The following is a 22780-nucleotide window of genomic DNA, read 5'->3' as shown; positions in this document are numbered from 1 at the left end:
CTCACTATATCAAAATGAGGTGGGGACTTCTCTTTTCTTCCTTCCATTGTTCTATCTTGGTACTTGTCCAACACTAACCAGGAGAGCAGTGGAACCAACCTTATAAACGTAAAAGCAATGAATTAAAAGATAGCAAAGAAGAAATATAATTATATTTCTTTTTTAAAAAATATTTTTATTTATTTCTAGGAGAGAGAGAGAGAGAAAGAGAGACAGCGTGAGCAGGGGAGGGTCAGAGAGAGAGGAAGACGCAGACTCTGAAACAGGCTCCAGGCTCTGAGCTGGCAGTCAGCACAGAGCCCGACGCGGGGCTCGAACCCACGAACCGCGAGATCATGACCTAAGCGAAAGTCGGTCGCTTAACCGACTAAGCCACCCAGGCCCCCCTAATTATATTTCTTAAAAAAAAATTTTTTTTAATGTTTTATTTATTTTTGAGAGAGAGAGAGATAGAGACAGCGTGAACAGGAGAGGGTCAGAGAGATAAGGAGACAGGAGACACAGAATCCGAAGCAGGCTCCAGGCTCTGAGCTAGCTGTCAGCACAAAGCCCGATGCGGCGCTCGAACCCATGAACCGTGAGATCATGACCTAAGCCAATGTCGGATGCCCAACCGACTGAGCCACCCAGGCATCCCTAATTATATTTCAGAAGACTAAAAAGAAATAAATTGTGAGAGAGAAGTTTGAGGAAAAATTCAGAAAGGAATTAATGTTTGAGTTAACTTCCACAACCACTAGGGTTCTTCTAGACAAAGAATAAAGACGTTGTGTGCAAACGGCATCTCAAAGTTGTGGGACAACATGTAGAGGACTATGAAATCATAAAATGTCAGGAGGTGTCTGGAGAGGGGCAAGAAGTCTGCACCTGGAGCGTATGGGCTGCTTAGAGGAAATGTAGATGGCAGATCTGGAAAGACACAGTATGTAATTCTTTTGAAATTTTTTGGAGTTGCAGTCTGTTTATTGTCAACAAACACTGACGCAAATACTNGAGCGGAGGTTTTTCTGTTTCGGACTCTCTCCTTTTCCCCTCTCACTCCCCGTAGAGGGTAGAGGGGGATCGTCTCCCACCCTGGAGTCTCCGATCCCGGCCCGATTTTATCTTCCCCGGTTCACACTCACGTTAGAAGGCTCTCTCAGTGGATTCTGCGTCCTTTGTCTCCCAATCTCTCAGGTTTTGTAAGGTTTCCAATGGCTTCAGATCTTTTCTGTGTGATGTATGGGCACGAGTGCAAGTACGGAGCTCCTTACTTCTCCGCCATCTTGCCCCTCCTCAGATCTAATGTTTCTTAATGTGCCTAGAATACAGTGACACATGCCTTACCCAGGAACCTGCATCCTTACAGTTTCAGTCTCAGAGTTTATCTCTGGTACCGTCTGCTGGTAAGTCTATTTGATCATCTCATACGTCAATAGCAGAAGTCAGTGACAGAGCCTAAGTTCTGGAGTCAGTTTTATTGTAAAAGTTTCTATGGATGTGCACGTTCAGGGCACTTCATTTCAGATCTAACAGGTGTAGGAGAAGGAACAGGTCCATGTTTGGAGCGAATTCTGGTTTAACTGGATGGACTTAGTCTTATCCTCATTTGCTTTATTTTTTTTTTAATTTTTAATGTTTTATTTATTTATTTTTGAGAGAGAGAGACAGAGTATGAGTGGGAGAGGGGACAGACACAGAGAGGGAGACACAGAATCTGAAGCAGGCTCTAGGCTCTGAGCTGTCAGCACAGAGCCCGATGTGGGGCTTGAACTCAGGAGCTGCAAGATCATGACCTGAGCTGAAGTTAGATGCTCAACCAACTATAATTGAACATCATTCCAAGAGATGGAAATGTATACTGTCATGTATGGAAACACTTTTTTTCCCCCAGATTTCTGTTCGTTGCAGGTCACTTCCTCAAAGGTGCCAAACATTTCATAATCTCACTTTTATCATAGATGGTTGGTAATGATGCTTTAGTCTAGAATGTCTCCTTAATTTATTTCCTAAGTACCTGACACAAAATGAATTATACATTGGGATTTTGATATATTCAAAATTTTATATTAACAAGTATTATAAATCATCATGGAAAACAGAAATTGAAATATTTAGGTCATTATTATATGTACTTGAATTTATATAATTCAAATTGGCATTGGATGATCAAAGTAAGTAAATATGTATTTTTCAGAAATTTTGTTATAAACCTCCTTACAGAGTAAGTCCAGTATTATTATTGTTTGATCTGCATAGAAAATGTGGCATATTTTAAAAAAGTGAACGCTCCCAATATTTATCTGAATAAATAGTTCTCGTTTGTTGAAAAAATATCACTTACTTTCCACTAAACAATGAAAATTTTAATTACATATTTTCTACAGCTTGTGTGTGAGCCATTGAAAGAAAGGGACATAGAAGGAAAATAAAGAAGTAATGAGGAAATTAATTAAATTAAAGTAAGGAGGAACACTGAAATGGCAGGAAGACTTTAGGTCCCTTTCAAAGATCCTGTGGTCATGGTATTCTGATATCAGAGTCAAGTGAATGGGCTTAAGTCAATGTTCTGCCATAATCCAGTTGTGAGATAACATGAAAAATCAGACTATGAAATATTCACAGGAATTTAGAAACCTTTTACTATAACTAGTCTAGAGGTGAGCTAAAGCATAGAGGGGATCATTGAAGTCCAGGTGTATAAGCCAGGACTGGAAATCATTCCTCTCAGCTAGTTTGGGCTTCTCTCCATGGAACATCACTGTATCTTAAAAGTATATTTGGTTTCCCCATGTATTTGTTTCCTCATTCGTATAATGAGTAGGTTAGACGTGAACTTCTGTAAGATTCACAATAGTTTTAGAACAATCGGTATTGATTCACTTGTGCTTCTAGATATACACTAGGCCAGTTTAACTGTATAGATAGTTAAAATTGCAGACACCTGTGCTGGAAAGTAAAGAAATCAAGAGGGGATGCATAGTCAAGAGCCTGAACATACTTTATTTCTGACAGGCTTTAGTTCCTTTTGGCAGATCCATTTATTGTCTGTGTCACAGTTCTCAGAAAAAATTCCGGTCTGTGAGATATAAACACAGCTGTTTTTTTCTGTATAACCAACAATACGGAATCTGTGGAGCAAAAGAAAAGTCTCATTTAGTGTTTGGGATTTTCTCACTTAATCCTTCTCCTCCAGCCAGTGTCTCCTACAACTTTCAGGCAACAATGGGACGCTAAATTATTAAGTATACAGCCAGTGTACAGTCACACGTCTAATGGTGTCAACTTTTCATGTAAAGCTAATGATACATCTCGGGGCCTTGCCAGTTTATCTTCACTGGACAAGCATTCTCTAACAAGAAGTTTCAAAATAATATATACCAAAAAAACAACAACCACCCTTAGAAACTAGGGTTCTGTTCTTATTCTTATTCTGTCATTGACATATGTGAAAAGTTTCTTACCTTTACTGAGCTTCAGTTTTTGTAAATAGACAGGACATGACCACCTGATATTTGGGGGAGGCACTGAGATGGCCCATGTGAATGTACACAGAGCCTCAAGTGTGTGCTCCGAAAACATATTAAGCATCCAACGGGTAATGGACATACAGGGCCTACAGAATTTGGATCGGCTTAGAAAAGAGGGCTTAGTTTGTGTGGTATGTGACCAGGGCCAGAGGCTTCCATTTTTCCTCCTTCCAAACAGAGATTGGTAGGTGTCTGTTTCAAAATGCCATTGGTCCCAACAAGCATGAGACTTATGGCTCGCGGCCGGTGAGGGTGGGAATAGTATCAACAATGGAATAGGCAGCACTAGGGTAAGGTGCCAGGTTGGAGTGAATTCAAGACTCTCTTATCCATTTCAAACAAAAGGACAGGTCCTGTCACAGCTTTTCTTTCTTCCTTCACTGTATTTCTCCATCCAGCCCTTTCAGCCTGAGCAGCCAATCGATTCCTTCCCTATGTCTGACACTCTAGTCAAATTATGAACTTCTCTCAACTGGGCTATTGCCAAAGTCCGCCATGTTTTATCTCTTCTACCCTTTTGTTTCCTTCTTCCGATTTACAAGATAACTTTTTAATGCTTAGATGGCCAAGTCAAAGACTTTCTTTCCAAAAGATCATCAATGGCTTCCCAGGCTTTCCTTAACCAGATCTCAGCCTGGTTCCCTAACCTTTTCTCATTTAATCCCTAAACAGTCCTGCAAAAAAAATTATTATCACCCTCTATTTTTTTCTTTACCTGAAAGCCAGACTGACAGTTAAAATAAAAGCAGAATCTAATGAATACTTTTTCTATTACAACCCCCTACCTTCCAGGTTTACCTGATAACTGTCATCTTTATTACATCATAATTTTTATTCCAGAGTAAATTAGAATGGTCAGCTGTATTTAATCCATCCATGTTACCTATATTTCTGTTCATGGACACTTCAGTGTTTTCCAACTTTATTATAAACTTTAGGAAAGTAAATGCACACATGCTAAATTTAACTACCCTAATTTGGTTGTCAAAAAATAAAAATAAGTTAATATTAAAATTTTATTTATATGTAAATAAAGTATAGAAAATAATACCCAGAAAACATGTAAAAAATGAAGTTAGATTTTTTTTGAATTTGTGCTGTGTGTGTGTGTGTGTGTGGTGTACATGTGGTATATATATGTGTTGAATAGGTGTAGTGAGTGTGTTTTGTGTGTGGTGTATGTGTGATGTGTGTTGGATGTGTGTGTGTGTGTTTAAATTTTTTTGATGTTTATTTATTATTGAGACACAGAGAAACAGAGCATGAGTAGGGGAGAGGCAGAGAGAGAGACACACAGAATCCGAAGCAGGCTCCAGTCTCCAAGCTGTCTGTACAGAGCCCAACGCAGGGCTCGAACCTACGAACCATTAAGATCATGACCTGAGCTGAAGTCAGACACTTAACCGACTGAGCCACCCAGGTGCCCTGTGTGTGTGTTGTTTTTGGTGTGTTTTGCTGTGTATGTCTGTGGTGAATATGTGGTATGAGGACACATTTTATCTTCCAGAAAGAGCATGCTTGCCTTTTCATAAATTCATTCTACTCCAGAACACTTATATTTAAATTTTTTTTTGAAAAATCACCTTTAAANCACTTGTGGGGATGAGCACTGGATGTTATGTGGAAACCAATTTGACAATAAACTATTTGTAAAAAAAAAATTTTAGAACATGTGTCAAATAATGTAAAAATTTTCTAATTAAGCCAACATATTTTTCAATATTTAACACTTTTCCATATATGTTAACACTACAGTTTAGATAAACTTGGATATGGTCCTGTGTTTTAAATTTCATGTTTTTTCCTCATATTCCTCATGGTTTTTGAATGATAAAAGATTTTAAATGTAACTTATACAAATTTGATTGAAGCCTTCACAGACTCAAAAAGTGCAACACAGAGGCACCTGGGCGGCTCAGTTAGTTAAGCGTCCGACCACAGCTCAGGTCATGATCTCACATCATGGGTTCGAGCCCTGCATCGGGCTCTGTGTTGACAGTTCAGAGCCTGAAGCCTGCTTTACATCTGTCTCCCTCTCTTTGCCCTTCCCCCACTCATGCTCTGTGTCTCTCTCTCAAAAATAAAAAAACATTAAAATTTTTTAAAAATAAAGCAACTCAGTATCATCCCTTCTGAAAAACTTATTGAAAGAAATTCTTTACCATTGAATACATGCTTTTACTTCTGAAGGAAAAAAAATACTCTGCCTTTGTTGTACAATTAACCATTAATTCTGTTGAAGTATGTAATTGATTTGGGTAGGATCAACCCTCCTATTGAACTGATAATTTTCTTGACCATCTTACACAAAAAATTGTAACGAGACACCCAACAGAAAACTGCTAATAGATCCTTTGTGGCCTATGTCATATTCATTGCATTGCATCTCCTCAAATAATTGTCTCCTTTACACCACTTATTAAAATATACAGTTGAGGGGTGCGTGGGTGGCTCAATCAGTTAGGCTTCCAACTTTAGCTCAGGTCATGGTCTCACAGCTTGTAAGTTCAAGTCCCATGTCAGGCTCTCTGCGGTCAGCTCACAGCCTGGAGCCTTCTTCAGATTCTCTGTCCTCCTCTTTCTCTCTGTCCCTTCCCTGCTCACACACACACTCTCTCTTTCTCGTTCTCAAAAATGAATAAACCTGGGGTGCTGGGTGGCTCAGTTGGTTAAGCATCTGACTTCACCTCAGGTCATGATCTCATGGTTTGTGGGTTCGAGTCCCTTGTCAGGCTCTGTGCTGACAGCTCACAGCCTGGAGCCTGTTTCAGATTGTGTCTCCCTCTCTCTCTGACCCTCCCCTACTCATGCTGTGTCTCTCTGTCTCAGAAAGCAATTTTTTAAAAACCCATTAAAATAAATAAATAAATACACTTAAAAATATATATATACAGTGGACCTTTGAACATCATGGGTTTGAACTATACACATTCACTTCGCACAGTTTTTGATAATACCGTGTATTATTGTAAGAGTATTTTCTGTTTTTATCATTTTGTTAATACCATTTTATTTTCTCTAGCATATTGCAAGAATACAGTATAGAATAACTATAACATATAAAATATATGTTAACTGCTGTTTACATTATCGGTAAGGCTTCCCAGGCTGTCTGGGTTCCACACTCTTGATATTTACTTTTTCTTTTTTTCTTTTATATTCACTGTCCCAGTGCTGATTGTAACTCACCAAGGTATATTGTCCCACACTGAAAAACACAACTTAGATAATTCTACATGCTAAAAACCTCCAGCTAGAGATTGTTTAATGAGCCCTTCACCCTCCCCCCACCAAATTATCCTATTCCTTATTTCCTAAAACTCGGTTGCAGATAAAAATATATATTGCTATAAAGGCCTGTTGTCTTTTCACATATGGAACTTTCTTTTTTTTTAAAAATTTTTAAAAACGTTTTATTTATTTCTAGGAGAGAGAGAGAGACAGTGTGAGCAGGGGAGGGTCAGAGAGAGAGGGAGTCACAGACTCTGAAACAGGCTCCAGCCTCTGAGCTGGCAGTCAGCACAGAGCCCGACGTGGGGCTCGAACCCACGAACCGCGAGATCATGACCTAAGCGAAAGTCGGACGCTTAACCGACTAAGCCACCCAGGCGCCCCCACATATGGAACTTTCAACCAACCAACTTCAGAATCATTCATCTTCTTTTCTTTTTTTTAATGTTTATGAAAGAGAGAGAGATAGAACATGAGCAAGGGAGGGACAGAGACAGAGGGAGACATAGAATCGGAAGCAGGCTCCAGGCTCTGAGCTGTCAGCACAGAGCCCTACATGGGGCTCGAACCCACAGGCCATGAGATCATGACCTGAACTGAAGTCGGACACTTAATCGACTGAGCCACCCAGGTGCCCCAAATCATTCATCTTCTTAGTCTATTCTGAGCTTCTTGAAAACTTCTAAACCAAATTAAAACCACAAAACTCAATCTTTCATAGCAATATTTTACTATCTTGAAATATAAACCTGGTATAGTGTGAATATTCAAATTGGCTTATCCAATACTCACGCGGTTGGATTTAAAAATGAGCCATTTATCCACTGCCATTTAGTCTCAGATAATGTTAAATTTAATCCAATCCAAAATAGAAATTCTTTTTTATCTATCAGTCCTTGTACACGTTCCTATAAATAAAACAAATGGCCGAATATTGAATCTATATTATCTATTCATGGTTTGCATTTTTCTACTCATTCTCTAAAACTTAGTTCAAGTCTCACTTCATCTATGATGACTTTCCTAACTCCCCATCAGAGTTAATTATTCCTTCCTGGTGATATTACTCTCTATACTTATATTGTTGCATTCATCAAATTACATTCAATTATTTGCTTATATGTCTGTTTCTTCTCTCAGATTGTGAGCTTCTTGAAGCCAATGATAATAGTTGGGTATAAAAAAGTGCTAAGTTCTATTAAGGTATCTTATTTAATTATTTACCAATTCTTCTGCATCTTGAAGAAGCAGCAAACTGGATTCTTTTGTGGAACAGTCACCTAGACTGTAGTTCCAAGTGTTGGAAGCCTGAGAAAAAAACAAGCATTTTTCTTGGAATAGTAGCCATTGTTTTGAGCACTTTAACAGATCTGGTTTGCCTGAAGTAAAGAGAAAGATGAAATAAAGAAATGTTATATTTCTATCCAGGCTCCACCCACCATAACTGATCACACACGCACAAGTCATTATAAATGTACAGAAGTCTCTGATTATCATGGTGAGAACAATAAATGAATTTACTATAATTTTGAGGTATTTGACCCTGTCCATTCTGGTATCAAGAATTGGAGGGGCACCTGGGTGGCTCAGTTGGTTAAGTGTCCTACTTCAGGTGAGGTCACGAGCTCACAGTTTCTGAGTTCGAGCCCTGCGTCGGGCTCTGTACAGACAGCTTGGAGGCTGGAGCCTGCTTTGGATTCTGTGTCTCCCTCTCTCTCTGCCCCTCCCACGCTCATGCTCTGTCTCTCTCTCTCTCAAAAATAAATAAACATTTTAAACAAATTTTAAAAATAGTAATTGGAAATCCATGACCAGTTGTATTGAGCATAAATGGAATCATAGATTATTTTAATAGGAAAAGACCATCAAAATCATTTAAGCAGCCACATCTTACTTTTTAAGGCACTGATAGAATAATTTAAGTTCACATAATCAGGTGGTGGTAAAGTCAAAACTATCGCTGAGTTTTCTTAAACTCATCAGTAGTGTTGACTCCACTACATATCCAACAATATCAAACTTGTCGAAAAAGGTTTTTACTTTAAACATCATGTAATCTGCAAAGCAAATGTAGTTTATTTCACTAAATTGATGACAAATACTATGAAAAATTTCTAATCGCCAAAGTATGTATTTGCTTACTTGGTGCAATCTATGGGGTAACATTTTCCAGAAGGATTTTCCAGGTTTCTTAACATTTCTTATCTGGAAGAATGTGCACCATCCACAATCGTATCTACTACAGTCATTCAACAATAGATCCTTTTTGTTTTTGATTTTTTTAATGCTTTATTTATTTTTGAGACACATAGAGACAGAGCATGAGCAAGGGAGGGTCAGAGAGAGAGGGAGGCACAGAATCTGAAGCAGGCTCCAGGCTCTGAGACGTCAACGACAGAACCTGATGTGGGTCTCGAACCCACGAACTGTGAGATCATGACCTGAGCTGAAGTCGGACGCTTAGCCGACTGAGCCACCCAGGAGCCCCTCAACAATAGTGTCTTTATTTATGCACATGGCTTAGTGGAGCAAGATGAATCTCTTAATAATGAATATGAGAAATATTTAAAATTTTATTTTATATTTAAGTTTTACTAATTGAATCCAGACAAAAGTTAACTGTTTGACATATTCATTAAAATAATCAAATAGGGGCACCTGGATGGCTTAGTCGGTTAAGCATCCGACTTTCGCTTAGGTCATGATCTCGCAGTTCGTGGGTTCGAGCCCCGCGTCGGGCTCTGTGCTGACTGCCAGCTCAGAGCCTGGAGCCTGTTTCAGAGTCTGTGACTCCCTCTCTCTCTGACCCTCCCCTGCTCATGCTGTCTCTCTCTCCTAGAAATAAATAAAACATTAAAAAAATAATAATAATCAAATATTTCACTTAAATGCATATTTTACTTTTTAACTTGATATTTGCCTATTAATTATTGAATATTCTAGCCGCAACTTCTGTGATTGGGTGGATGTTCCAAGTAAGTGATTCGAGATCATTTTCTTCAGGATACTTATTTTATTTCCTAGAAGAGTGGAAGTGTGACCCGGTGGTTAAGATCATAGGCTCTGAGGTCAGGGCACAGATATAGTTTACATTGTCACCTCTTATTAGGTGTATGACCTTAAGTGAGTTGCTTAACCATTCCATTCCCTAGTTTTGTCAAACAGAAAATCAGAAAGCTCATACTACCTGAATGTGTGGGTTCTTAGCATCCTTTACAAATGTAATGTATGCTATCTGTCAAATATGAGCTATTATTTTTAGGAACTTCCAAGCTACAAGATTACCTGTTGTTTCATTCCTGTTCTCTTGAACTTCCTCACCACTTTCTTCTACTGATAAGTTTTGTCTTACGAGTATCACTAGTAAATAAGGAAAAACCATGAAGAAGATTAAATGCTGAATATGGCAAAATGGATATGTTATTATCACTTCAAGAAACTATATTATCTCAGCAAGCTTGAATGTGGCTAGAAGATAAAGGCAATAGCTTTGTAGTAACAAAGGGTCTGGTTAAACGCAGCATACATAAACAAACAAACAAGGAAAAATACCTCACAATGAACTTACACAGACATTGCTATCTGTTATTTACTCTTAAGGTTTTTGTACTCCTGACCAAGCTTTGTCATATCCGGATGAGTATAATTATACCTACCCCACGGGAGAGAGTGGTTAGTGCAATCTGGAATTTAATAGGTACTGAAGAGACTGTAAATAATGGGAAATTTACATTTTTCTTTGTTATTGTCATGTCTTTATTAGAATTGTGATCTAATTTTCAGTTCTGGGAGCCCATCTGAAATATCCCATGAAGATGATCAGAACAATTAGGAAGAGGGGCGCCTAGGTGGGTTAGTCGGTTGAGCGTCCGACTTTCGCTTGGGTCATGATCTCGCGGTTTGTGGGTTCGAGCCCCGCGTCGGGCTCTGTGCTGACTGCCAGCTCAGAGCCTGGAGCCTGTTTCGGAGTCTGTGTCTCCCTCTCTCTCTGACCCTCCCCTGCTCACGCTGTCTCTCTCTCTCTCTCTCCTAGAAATAAAAAAAAAAACAACATTAAAAAAATCTTTAAAAAAAAAAAGAACAATTAGGAAGAGAAACTGAAAGGCTGACGTTTGCAGAGTAGCTCTGTGCTGAGCATTGTTAAAAGCATTGTTTTTATTTCATTGGTCTTTCACTCAGTTTGGGGCTGACCAAATTATTTGATGCTCTAATATTTGTGATAGAAAAAAACATGTATTCTGAAGCAAATGGCCTTGGGTCACTTACCTGAAATACTCAACCCAATCACAGTCAAGGCAAGAAGACTCATCCCAGCACAAGCAAGTTTCAGAGCACATTGATGCCAAGGTGGACCTTGACAGATGTCTGAGAAGTTAAGAAAATATACTCAGTTAACTGGTTGAGTTCATCTGTAACAAAAAGCAAAAGTTGTTTGGATCACATATAGACAGATTCAACTTGAGAGCTGGGGGCAAGTTATCCTACAGCAGTGGTTAAGAGAAGAGGCTTAGAGGGGTGCCTGGGTGGCTCAGTCAGTTAAGTTTCCGACTTCGGCACAGGTCATGATCTCACAGTTTGTGGATTCAAGACCCATGTCGGGCTCTGTGCTGACAGCTAGCTGAGAGCCTGGAGCTTGCTTCCGATTCTGTATCTCCCTCTCTCTGATCCTTCCCTGCTCACGCTGCCTTTCTCTCTCTCTCTCAGAAATAAAACATTAATTTTTTTTTTTTTTAAAAAGAGCAGAGGTTTTCAAATCTAGCACATCTGTATTTGAGCATGTTGCTTTGGGCAAGGTATTCTACCTTCATAAATTACAATTTCCCCACTTATAAAATGTAGACTAATATTTACTCATAAGGGGTTTGAAAAGATTATAGGAAACAATTCTTTGCTGAGAAACAAACTGAGAACTGATGGATATGGGGAGGAGAGGGGAGATGGGCATGGAGGAGGGCACTTGTGGGGATGAGCACTGGCTGTTATATGGAAGCCAATTTGACAATAAACTATTTGTAAAAAGAAAAAAAAGGAAACAATTCTTTTAAAATGCTATGCATAGTGTCTGGCCCATTGTAATTGTTCAATAAATATTATGTTCTTTTTCTTTAAGTCTTTCTTAAAAACTACAGATCTTCCTCAACTTATTCCTTATAGATATTCTTTGCATCTCAATAAATCCATTGTAAGTGAAAATATAGTAAGTTGAAAATGGTTTTACTATCCCTAACCTATGGGACATGGTAGCTTAGCCTAGCCTACCTTAAAAGGTCTCAGAACAATTACATTAGCCTAAGGTTGGGGTAAATAATTTAGCACAAAGCCTATTTTGTAATAAAGTATTGAATATCTCGTAATTTATTGGACACTGTACTGAACGTGAAAAGCTGAATGGTTGCATGGGAACAGGATGATTGTAGTGGCTGTTGACCTTCACGATGGTGTGGCTGATGGAGAGCTGCGGTTGCCACTGTCCGACATCACATAGTAAGACTGTGCAGCTCCTTACTGTCCAGGGAAGAGATTGAATTCAAATTTTATGGAGCGCTGGGGTGCACCTCAGAGCAGATTGCTTTGGTTCTGTCTTCACTGGTCTTGGGAGTGGAGTCCGCCTTTGGGTTCCATTTGGGTCTGTATTCTGGTTTCTGGTTGCCTGGGCTGCCTGAATTCCAGAATATTCTGTATTGCCTGACTGAAGCTTTCACTGAAGATGTAACCAAACCAATGTGAATTTGCTCCTTGGGCTGCCTCAAGAAACAAGCCAAACTACACATGGTGGAGAGTCCTAAATACCACTACCAGTAGGGAAACAAAATAACCAAACGCTCAACAAGAGAAACCAAGAGACAGCATCCAAAGAACACTTCCTGAACAGACAAGCCCTGAACAGTCAAAAGAGCCCTCTCTAATACAGCAGAACTCACAGGGGCCGTGTGTACAACAACCTTTAAAATTAACAAGAGATAGAAAGCTAACCAAAATGATGAAACTGAAGAACTCTCCTCCAAAGAAACTCCAGAAAGAAATGACAGCTAGAGAGCTGGTCAAAACAGATATAAGCAACGTAACTGAACAAGAATTAAGACCAATAATCATAAAATTAATCGCCGGGCTTGAAAAAAGCATGGAGGACATCAGAGAACCTATGGCTACAAACAATATGGAGCTTAAAAATAGTTATGGTGAATTAAAAAATGGGATAAATGAGGTAAATAATAAACTGGAGGCGTCCAATGCATGAATATAAGAGGCAGAAAGGGGAATAAGTGATTTAGAAGACACTATTATAGAAAAAGAAGAAACTGAGAAAAAGAGAGACAAACTGATCCAGGAACATGAAAGAAGAGTTTGAGAGCTCAGTGATACAATCAAATGGAACAATATCCATATCATAGGAATTCCAGAAGAGGAAGAGAGAGGGAAAAGTGCTGAAGGAGTCCTGGAACAATTTATAGCAGAGAACTTCCCCAACCTGGAGAGGGAAGTAGACGTTGAAATTCAAGAGGCCCAGAGAACTCCCCTCAGACGTAACTAAATCAATCATCTGCACGACATATCATAGTGAAACTGGCAAAATATAAGGACAAAGAGAGAATTCTGAAAGCAGCTAGGGAGAAAAGGGCCCTAACATACAAAGGAAACCTATCAGAGTGATGACAGACCTATCTACTGAAACTTAGCAGGCAAGAAAAGAATGGCAGGAGATCTTCAATGTGATGAACGGAAAAAATATGCAGCGAAGAATCCTCTATCCAGCAAGCCTGTCATTCAGAATAGAAGGAGAGATAAAAGTCTTTCCCAATAAACAAAAATTGAAAGAATTTGTCACCACTAAACCAGCCCTACAAGAAATCCTGAGGGGAATTCTCTGAGGGAAGTGTTGCAAGGAATGCAAGATACCAGAGACACCAACACAAGCATGAATCCCACAAAGGACACAATGACTCTAAACCCACATATTTCAATAATAACACTGAATGTAAATGGACTGAATGCTCCAACAAAAGACATAGGGTAGCAGAATGGATAAAAAAAACCCAAAACCCATCTATTTGCTATCAACAAGAAATGCACTTTAGGCTGGAAGAGACCTTCAGATTAAAAGTAAGGGGATGGGCTCTCTCCTAGAAATAAATAAAACATTAAAAAATTTAAAAAAAAATTAAAAGTAAGGGGATGGAGAAATATATATCATGTTATGGGAAGTCAAAAGAAAGCTGGAGTAGCTATACTTATATCAGACAAATTGGACTTTAAATTAAAGACAATAACAAGGGACGAAGAAGGGCATTATATAATAATTACAGGGTCTATCCATCAGGATGACCTAACAATTACAAATGTCTATGCACCGAATATGGAAGCATCTAAATATTTAAAACAATTAATCACAAAGAGAAACAATCTTATAGATAAGAATGTGCTAATAGCAGGGGACTTTAATACTCCGCTTACAGCAATGGATAGATCAACCAGATAGAAAATCACTAAAGAAACAATAGACGTAAATGACACATTGGACCAGATGGATCTGACAGATATGTTCAGAACTCTACATCCTAAGGCCAGGAAATTCACTTTCCTCTCAAGTGCGGCACGGCACATTCTCCAAGATAGATCACATACTGGGACATAAAGCAGCCCTCAATAAATATAAAATAATTGAGATCATACCATGCACACTTTCACATCATAATGCTTTGAAACTTGAAATCAATCACAGGAAGAAGTCTGAAAAACCTCCAAACACATGGAGGTTAAAGAACACCCTACTAAAGAATGAATGGGCCAATCGGGCAATTAGAGAAGNTCATACCATGCACACTTTCACATCATAATGCTTTGAAACTTGAAATCAATCACAGGAAGAAGTCTGAAAAACCTCCAAACACATGGAGGTTAAAGAACACCCTACTAAAGAATGAATGGGCCAATCAGGCAATTAGAGAAGAAATTAAAAAATATATGGAAACAAATGAGAATGAAAATACAACAATCCAAACTCTATCGGATGTGGGAAAGGCAGTCCAAAAAGGAAAGTACATTGCACTCCAGACCTATTTCAAGAAATAAGAAAAAGTGCAAGTGCAAAATCTAACAGCTCGCATAAAGGAGCTAGAGGCAGAGCAACAAGAGCACCCCAAACCCAGTAGAAGAAGAGAAATAGTAAAAATCAGAGCAGATATAGACAACATAGAGATCAAAGAAACAATTGAACAGATCCATGAAATCAAAGTTGGTTCTTTGAAAAAGTAAACAAAATTGACAAACCTCTAGCCAGGCTTCTCAAAAAGAAAAGAGAGAGCACCAAACAGACAAAATCATGAATGAAAATGGACTTATTACAACCAACCCCTCAGAAATACAAGCAATTATCAGGGAATACTATGAAAAATTATATGCCAACAAACTGGACAACTTAGAAGAAATGGACAAATTCCTAAACACACACTCACTACCAAAATTCACATGGAAAGAGACAGGAACTCTGAACAGACCCATAACTAGTGAAGAAATTGAATCAGTGATCAAAAATCTCCCAACAAATAAGAGCCCTGGACCTGATGGTTTCCCTGGGGAATTCTACCAGACATTTAAAACAGAATTAATCCCAATTCTTCTCAAGCTATTCCAAAAAATAGAAATCGAAGGAAAACTCCCGGACTCATTTTATGAAGCCAGCATCACTCTGATTCCCAAGCCAGACACAGATCCAGCAAAAAAAGAGAACTACAGGCCAATATCCTTGAGGAATACGGATGCAAAAATCCTCAACAAGATCCCTGCAAATCGAATCCAACAGCACATAAAAAAAATAATCCACCAAGATCAAGTGGGATTCATTCCTGGGTTACAGGTCTGGTGCAATATTCACAAATCAATCAATGTGATACATCACATCAACAAAAGAAAAGATAAAAGCCATATGATCCTGTCGGTAGATGCAGGAAAAGCATTTGACAAAATACAGCATCTCTTCTTAATAAAGACTTTAGAGAAAGCTGGGATAGAAGGAACCTGCTTAAACATCATTAAAGCCATCTATGAGAAGTCTTCAGCTAACTTCATCCTCAACAGGGAAAAACTGAGAGCTTTCCCCCTGAGATCAGGAACATGACAGGGATGTCCACTGTCACCTCTGTTGTTTAACATAGTGCTGGAAGTCCTAGCATCAGCCATCAGACAACAAAAGGAAATCAAAGACATCAGAATTGGCAAAGGAGAAATCAAACTTTCACTTTTCACAGACGACACGATATTCTACATAGAAAACCCGACAGACTCCACCAGAAGCCCTCTATAACTGATCCAAGAATTCAGCAAAGTTGCAGGGTACAAAATCAGCTTACAGAAATCGGTTGCATTTTTATATGCCAAAATGGAGCAACAGAAAGAGAAATCAAGAAACTGATCCTATTCACAATTGCACAAAAAACCATAAAATACCTAGGAATAAACCTAACCAAGGATACAAGAGATCTGTATGATGAAAACTATAGAAAACTTATGAAGGAAATTGAAGAAGACACAAAGAAATGGAAAAACATTCCATGCTCATTGAATGGAAGAATAAATATAGTTAAAATGTCATTACTACCCAAAGAAGTCTACACATTCAATGCAATCCCAATCAACATTGCACCAGCATACTTCTCAGAAGTAGAACAAACTATTCTAAAATTTGTATGGAACCATAAAAGACCCCAGATAGCCTAAGTAATATTGAAGAGTAAAACCAAAACAGGGGGTATCACCATCCCAGACTTTAGCCTCTACTACAAAGCTNTCCCATTCACAATTGCACAAAAAACCATAAAATACCTCGGAATAAACCTAACCAAGGATACAAGAGATCTGTATGATGAAAACTATAGAAAACTTATGAAGGAAATTGAAGAAGACACAAAGAAATGGAAAAACATTCCATGCTCATGGATTGGAAGAATAAATATAGTTAAAATGTCATTACTACCCAAAGAAGTCTACACATTCAATGCAATCCCAATCAACATTGCACCAGCATACTTCTCAGAAGTAGAACAAACTATTCTAAAATTTGTATGGAACCATAAAAGACCCCAGATAGCCTAAGTAATATTGAAGAGTAAAACCAAAACAGGGGGTATCACCATCCCAGACTTTAGCCTCTACTACAAAGCTGTCATCATCAAGACAGTATGGTATTGGCACAAAAACAGACACATAGACCAGTGGAACAGAATTGAGAACTCAGAAGTGGACCCAAAAGTATACAGCCAACTGATCTTTGACAAAGCAGGAAAGAATATCCAATGGAAAAAAGACAGCCTTTTTAACAGATGGTGTTGGGAGAATTGGACAGCAACATGCAGAAGAATGAAACTAGATCATTTTCTCACACCATGCACAAAAATCAACTCAAAATGGATAAAGGACCTGAACGTGAGACAGGAAACTATCAACACCCTAGAGGAGAAAGCAGGAAGCAACCTCCTTGACCTCCACCGCAGCAACTTCTTACTTGACACATCCCCAAAAGCAAGGGAATCAAGAGCAAAAATAAATTATTGGGACCTCATGAAGATTAAAAGCTTCTGCAAGGCAAAGGAGGCAATCCACAAAACTAATAGACAACCGATAGAATGGGAAAAGATAGTTGCAAATGACATATCAGATAAAGGGTTAATATCCAAAATCTATAAGGAACTCACCAAACTCCACACCAGAAAAACAGCCCAGTGAAGAAATGGGCTGAATATATGATCAGACACTTCTCCACAGAGGACATCCAGATGGCCAACAGACATGAAACGATGCTCAGCATCCCTCCTCATCAGGGAAATACAAATCAAAACCACACTGAGATACCACCTCACACCAGCCAGAGTGGCTAAAATGAACAAATCAGAGGACTCTAGATGCTGGGCGAGGATGTGGAGAAACGGGCACCCTCCTACACTGTTGGTGGCAATGTAAACTCTCCCACACTGTTGGCGGGAATATAAACTGGTGCAGCCCTTCTGGAAAACAGTGTGGAGGTTCCTCAAAAAATTAACAATAGAACTCCCCTAGGACCTAGTAATAGCACTGCTAGGAATTTACCGAATGGATATAGGGTGCTGATACATAGGAGCACATGACCCCAATGTTCATAGCAGCACTCTCAACAATATAGAAAGAGGCTAAGTGTCCATCAATGGACGAATGCATCAAGAAGATGTGGTTTATCTATACGATGGAATACTCCATGGCAATGAGAAAGAATGAAATCTGGCCATGTGTAGCAACGTGGATGGAACTTGAGGGTGTTATGCTGAGTGAAATAAGTCAGGCAGAGAAGGACAAATATCATATGTTTGCACGTATAGCAGGATTAGGAGGAACTTAACGGAGGACCATGGGGGAGAAGAAGCGGGCAAATAGTGGGGGAGAGGGAGAGAGGCAAATCGTGAGAGACTCTTGAATGCTGAGAACAAACTGAGGAGGGAGATGGGCATGGAGGAGGGCACTTGTGGGGATGAGCCCTGGGTGTTTTTGGAAACCAACTTGACAATAAACTATTTGTAAAAAAATTAAAAAAATATTCAGAGTATGGTTTCCATTGAATGTGTATTGCTTTCATGCTGTTGGAAAGTCCAAAAACTGCAAGTTGAACCTTAATAAGTAGGGGACCATCTGTATAGGTCAAAGGTAATTTGGAGTGAATTATTTTTTGAAAGAGAGAGAAAAGGAGAGCACGTGCTGGGGANAACTTGAGGGTGTTATGCTGAGTGAAATAAGTCAGGCAGAGAAGGACAAATATCATATGTTTGCACGTATAGCAGGATTAGGAGGAACTTAACGGAGGACCATGGGGGAGAAGAAGCGGGCAAATAGTGGGGGAGAGGGAGAGAGGCAAATCGTGAGAGACTCTTGAATGCTGAGAACAAACTGAGGAGGGAGATGGGCATGGAGGAGGGCACTTGTGGGGATGAGCCCTGGGTGTTTTNGTGGCTGTTACAAAATAGGTCACAGCTCACATCTCTGTCTAGTTCACGGACTCCTTCTGGTGCGCTCACTGTTTAACGGTTACCACAGCCTGAAAAGTTTAGCGAAGGAGGTCAGCAGTGGTTTTACAATAACTGTAATATCAGATCAGTGTTTTTAAATTACACACTTTGTTGACTTTATTCTACTTTTTTTTTTTCAGGGTTCCTTTCATGATGGTATTTTGTAGGATAAAAATATCAGACTAGACAAATTTTCTGGATGCATTCATTTGGGGTCATAGATAGTACATCTTGAGGAATATCTCGCTGCCTTTCTCTATATTCATTTTCTGCATTCCTTTTTAAATACCGTCTTCCTTTCTTTCCACTTTTGCTAAATCTGAATAGAGTAAAATAAATCTTCATTATTTCCCATAAAAAATAACTGTCACCAAACCAAACTCTGACTGTAGTTATTAAGATCCTCCAATTCCCCTTAACCTCCATGTGTAGTGTATAGTAAAATTTATTTGGTTAGAGCTAAGCTTTTTTCCCCCCAGTTTAGAACATTGATAATTTAATAGCTTCAAACCTATACCAAATCATCTTAAAAGGATATAGCCCAATGCTTAGCATAATATGAAATGAATATCAGGTTAGATAAAATTCCCAATAGTACATTAGGTTAGATTTCAGAATGTCACGATAATTTCATACAAAATTTTTGCCTAGTTTCTGATCTTTTTTCATCCATATCTAGGCCATGGCATCCATCACCTATCACCTCACATGACAGTTTCCATTTTTTTTCCCCCTCTTAGAATGCTAATTCCTCTGATACGGAAAAGTGCTAATTTCAGCAAGTGTCAAATACGTTTGTTAATGATATTCTCCAGTGTCTCATGGCTTATCTCCTTTTACACTGTGATACATTTCAAGTATCAAGTCTCAAAGATAGAAAGTATCTGATTGTAATGACGTTGAAGTCTTTGATCTTGAATATGATTTTCTTCTAGGAAAATTTTTCTCCTTCTCTTTGGATAGTGAAAGATATTAATCGTTGCGCTTATACTTTGTATTGGGAAAAAACCGCTATTGGAGGGAATGCAGTAAAACTTAACATTAGTATTTTGTGGAAGGATTTGGAATATGGTAGGTTACCATGATAGCAAAGTAGTAATATATCTCTAAAAATATTACTTTGTTCATGCAGGTAAAATATTTCTTCCTGGTTTTTAACCAAGGCTCAGGAGTAGAAGTGATGTTCACTTTTCACACTAATATCTTGATTAAAAAAAAAAGAAATTTACAAGATATGTGCTTTTCTTCACCGTTACTGTTACATACAGACAAGCTATACTGTACCTACATAAAATCAATATAGGGCTGCTGCTCTTCCTCACAGCTGTGACTTAAAACCATACATATAAGAGGAAAATCTAACACTGAAAGCTAAACAAATGCCAAATAGAAAATAAGAGGGACTTACCCCGAGGAAGAGAAGGGGGTGATGACTTTTCCAGGCAAGAACCCCTGGATAAGTTTAAATCAGCGTATATCACTTGTCTGTCCATTGCAGGCAGGCGAATGTGGCACAAAACTTGTTCTATGAGTCAAGGTCAGCAGAAGGAAGTGCCCGGTCTGACATGCTTTTTTGTTTATTTCGTATTTCCTCCCACCTACACTTTTAGCTGTGAATTTTCTCCGTGAATTAGTGAGACAATCCACTTACTGAGTTTCCAATATGTTTGGAACCAGGAACCACCTGAAAAACGTGTTAATATTGTAGAATCTCGCCACATGTACTCTCCCTTTCCTAACATCTACTTTGTGTAATTAACTGGTCAATTGTTTGACAAAATTTGGGGAAGAACTTGTTGTTATTCTAATCATTCCTTTTGAGCATCTTTCTCAGGGTCAGGACTGGCATCAGACAAATGAGACATTTATCTAGGGTGCACATTTAAGGGAATCTCCAAAAAGATTCAGTAAGCAAGAGAAATAACATTTAATGCAGTGTTGTAAAAAGTAAACATTTATGCATAAATGGCCGGATGTCTTTCAAAAGTTCTAAATTCTTGCTAGAATATTTGTGCTCTAAATCAAGTTACAAGATATGGAAAATAGCATTGTAAATGTGGAAATGGTCCTTAATAATAATAATATTAAGTAATAATAATTTTAAAAAGCAAAGAGCTGAAGAGCCATAGACCACCATCAGGTTAGTTCTGAAGGCACTTTTCAGGCTGTGGTAACCGTTAAACAGTGAGCGCACCAGAAGGAGTCCGTGAACTAGACAGAGATGTGAGCTGTGACCTATTTTGTAACAGCCACGGGTTCGGCCCCTTAGAAAAGTTAAGTAAAGTGTTGGTAAAATGCNAAATTACAAGTGTTGACAAGAATGTAGAAAAATTAGAACCCTTGTATATGATTGGTGGAATTGTAAAATAGTGCCAGTGCTAAGGAAAATAAAATAGAGCCCCTTAAAATTTCTATTATTTATTTATAATATAATTTATATATTCTCTTCTCTCCATCTCTCTCTCTCCCTCTGCCTTTCTCCCCAGCACGTGCTCTCCTTTTCTCTCTCTTTCAAAAAATAATTCACTCCAAATTACCTTTGACCTATACAGATGGTCCCCTACTTATTAAGGTTCAACTTGCAGTTTNAAATTACAAGTGTTGACAAGAATGTAGAAAAATTAGAACCCTTGTATATGATTGGTGGAATTGTAAAATAGTGCCAGTGCTAAGGAAAATAAAATAGAGCCCCTTAAAATTTCTATTATTTATTTATAATAGAATTTATATATATATATTTATATATAATGTATTGTCAGGTTAGCTAACATACAGTGTATACAATGTGCTCTTGGTTTTGGGGGTAGATTCCATTTTCCCCTCTCCCCCACCTCCAAATCAACCCTCAGTTTGTTCTCTGTATTTAAGAGTCTCTTGGGGCGCCTGGGTGGCTTAGTCGGTTAAGTGTCCGACTTTCGCTTAGGTCATGATCTCACGGTTCGTGGGTTCGAGCCCCGCGTCGGGCTCTGTGCGGACTGCCAGCTCAGAGTCTGGAGCCTATTTCAGAGTCTGTGACTCCCTCTCTCTCTGACCCTCCCCTGCTCATGCTGTCTCTCTCTCTCTCTCTCCTAGAAATAAATAAAACATTAAAAAAAAAAAAGAGTCTCTTATGGGTTTGCCTCTCTCTCTGTTTGAAATGTTTACCCTTCCCTTCCTTCATGGTTTTCTTAAGTTTCTCAAGTTCCACATATGAGTGAGAAGTCTTTCTCTGACTGGCTTATTTCACTTAGCACAATACCCTTCAGTTCCAACCACATTGTTGCAAATGGCAAGATTTCATTCTTTCTCATTGCCAAGTAGCAATTCCACTGTATATATAAACTACATCTTCTCTATCCATTCATCAGTTGATGGACATTTGGGCTCTCTCCATAATTTGGCTATTGTCAAAAGCACTGTTATACACATTGGAGTACATGAGCCCTTATGCATAAGCACTCTTGTATCCTTTGGATAAATTCCTAGTAATGCTATTGCTGGGTTGTAGAGTAAATCTATTTTAAATTTTTTGAGGAACCTCCATACTGTTTTCCAGAGCAGTTTCACCAGTTGCATTCCCACCAATGTCTATTCATGTCTTCTGCCCATTTCTTCACTGGGTTATTTGTTTTTCAGGTGTTGAGTTTGGTAAGTTCTTTATAGATTTTAGACACTAACCCTTTATCTGATATGTCATTTGCAAATATTATCTCCTATTCTGTCAGTTGTTTTTTAGTTTTGTTGATTGCTTCCTTTGCTATGCAAAAGCTTTTTATCTTCATGTGGTGCCAATAGTTCATTTTTGTGTTTACTTCCCTTGCCTTTGGAGACGTGTCAAGTAAGAAGTTGCTGCGGCTCAGAGCAAAGAGGTTGTTACTTGTGTTCTCCACTAGGGTTTTGATGGTTTCCTGTGTCACATTTAAATCTTCCATCCATTTTGAGTTTCTTTTTGTGTAGGGTGTAAGAAAGTGGTCCAGTTTCATTCTTCTGCATGTGGCTGTCCCATTCTCCCAGCACCATTTGCTGAAGAGTCTG

General features: G+C 38.7%; 1 protein-coding gene across 1 annotated transcript; it reads right to left on the bottom strand.

Moving 5' to 3' along the window:
• Positions 1-2962: 2962 nt before the first annotated feature.
• Positions 2963-20259, bottom strand: KLRB1 (killer cell lectin like receptor B1). Its single transcript, XM_077758959.1, has 6 exons — positions 20175-20259; positions 11007-11105; positions 10026-10100; positions 7965-8119; positions 7533-7648; positions 2963-3110 (listed from the first exon to the last, which is right to left on the bottom strand). Exons 1-6 carry the CDS (start codon positions 20257-20259, stop codon positions 2963-2965), a joined length of 678 nt encoding a protein of 225 aa, XP_077615085.1.
• Between the last annotated feature and the right edge of the window lie 2521 nt (positions 20260-22780).

Source organism: Crocuta crocuta, unplaced genomic scaffold (assembly GCF_008692635.1).
Source record: "Crocuta crocuta isolate KB4526 unplaced genomic scaffold, BGI_CrCroc_1.0 scaffold72, whole genome shotgun sequence".
NCBI lineage: Eukaryota > Metazoa > Chordata > Mammalia > Carnivora > Hyaenidae > Crocuta > Crocuta crocuta.
The sequence above is the reverse complement of the archived record's forward strand: the minus strand, read 5'-3'. Positions and strand labels throughout refer to the sequence as shown.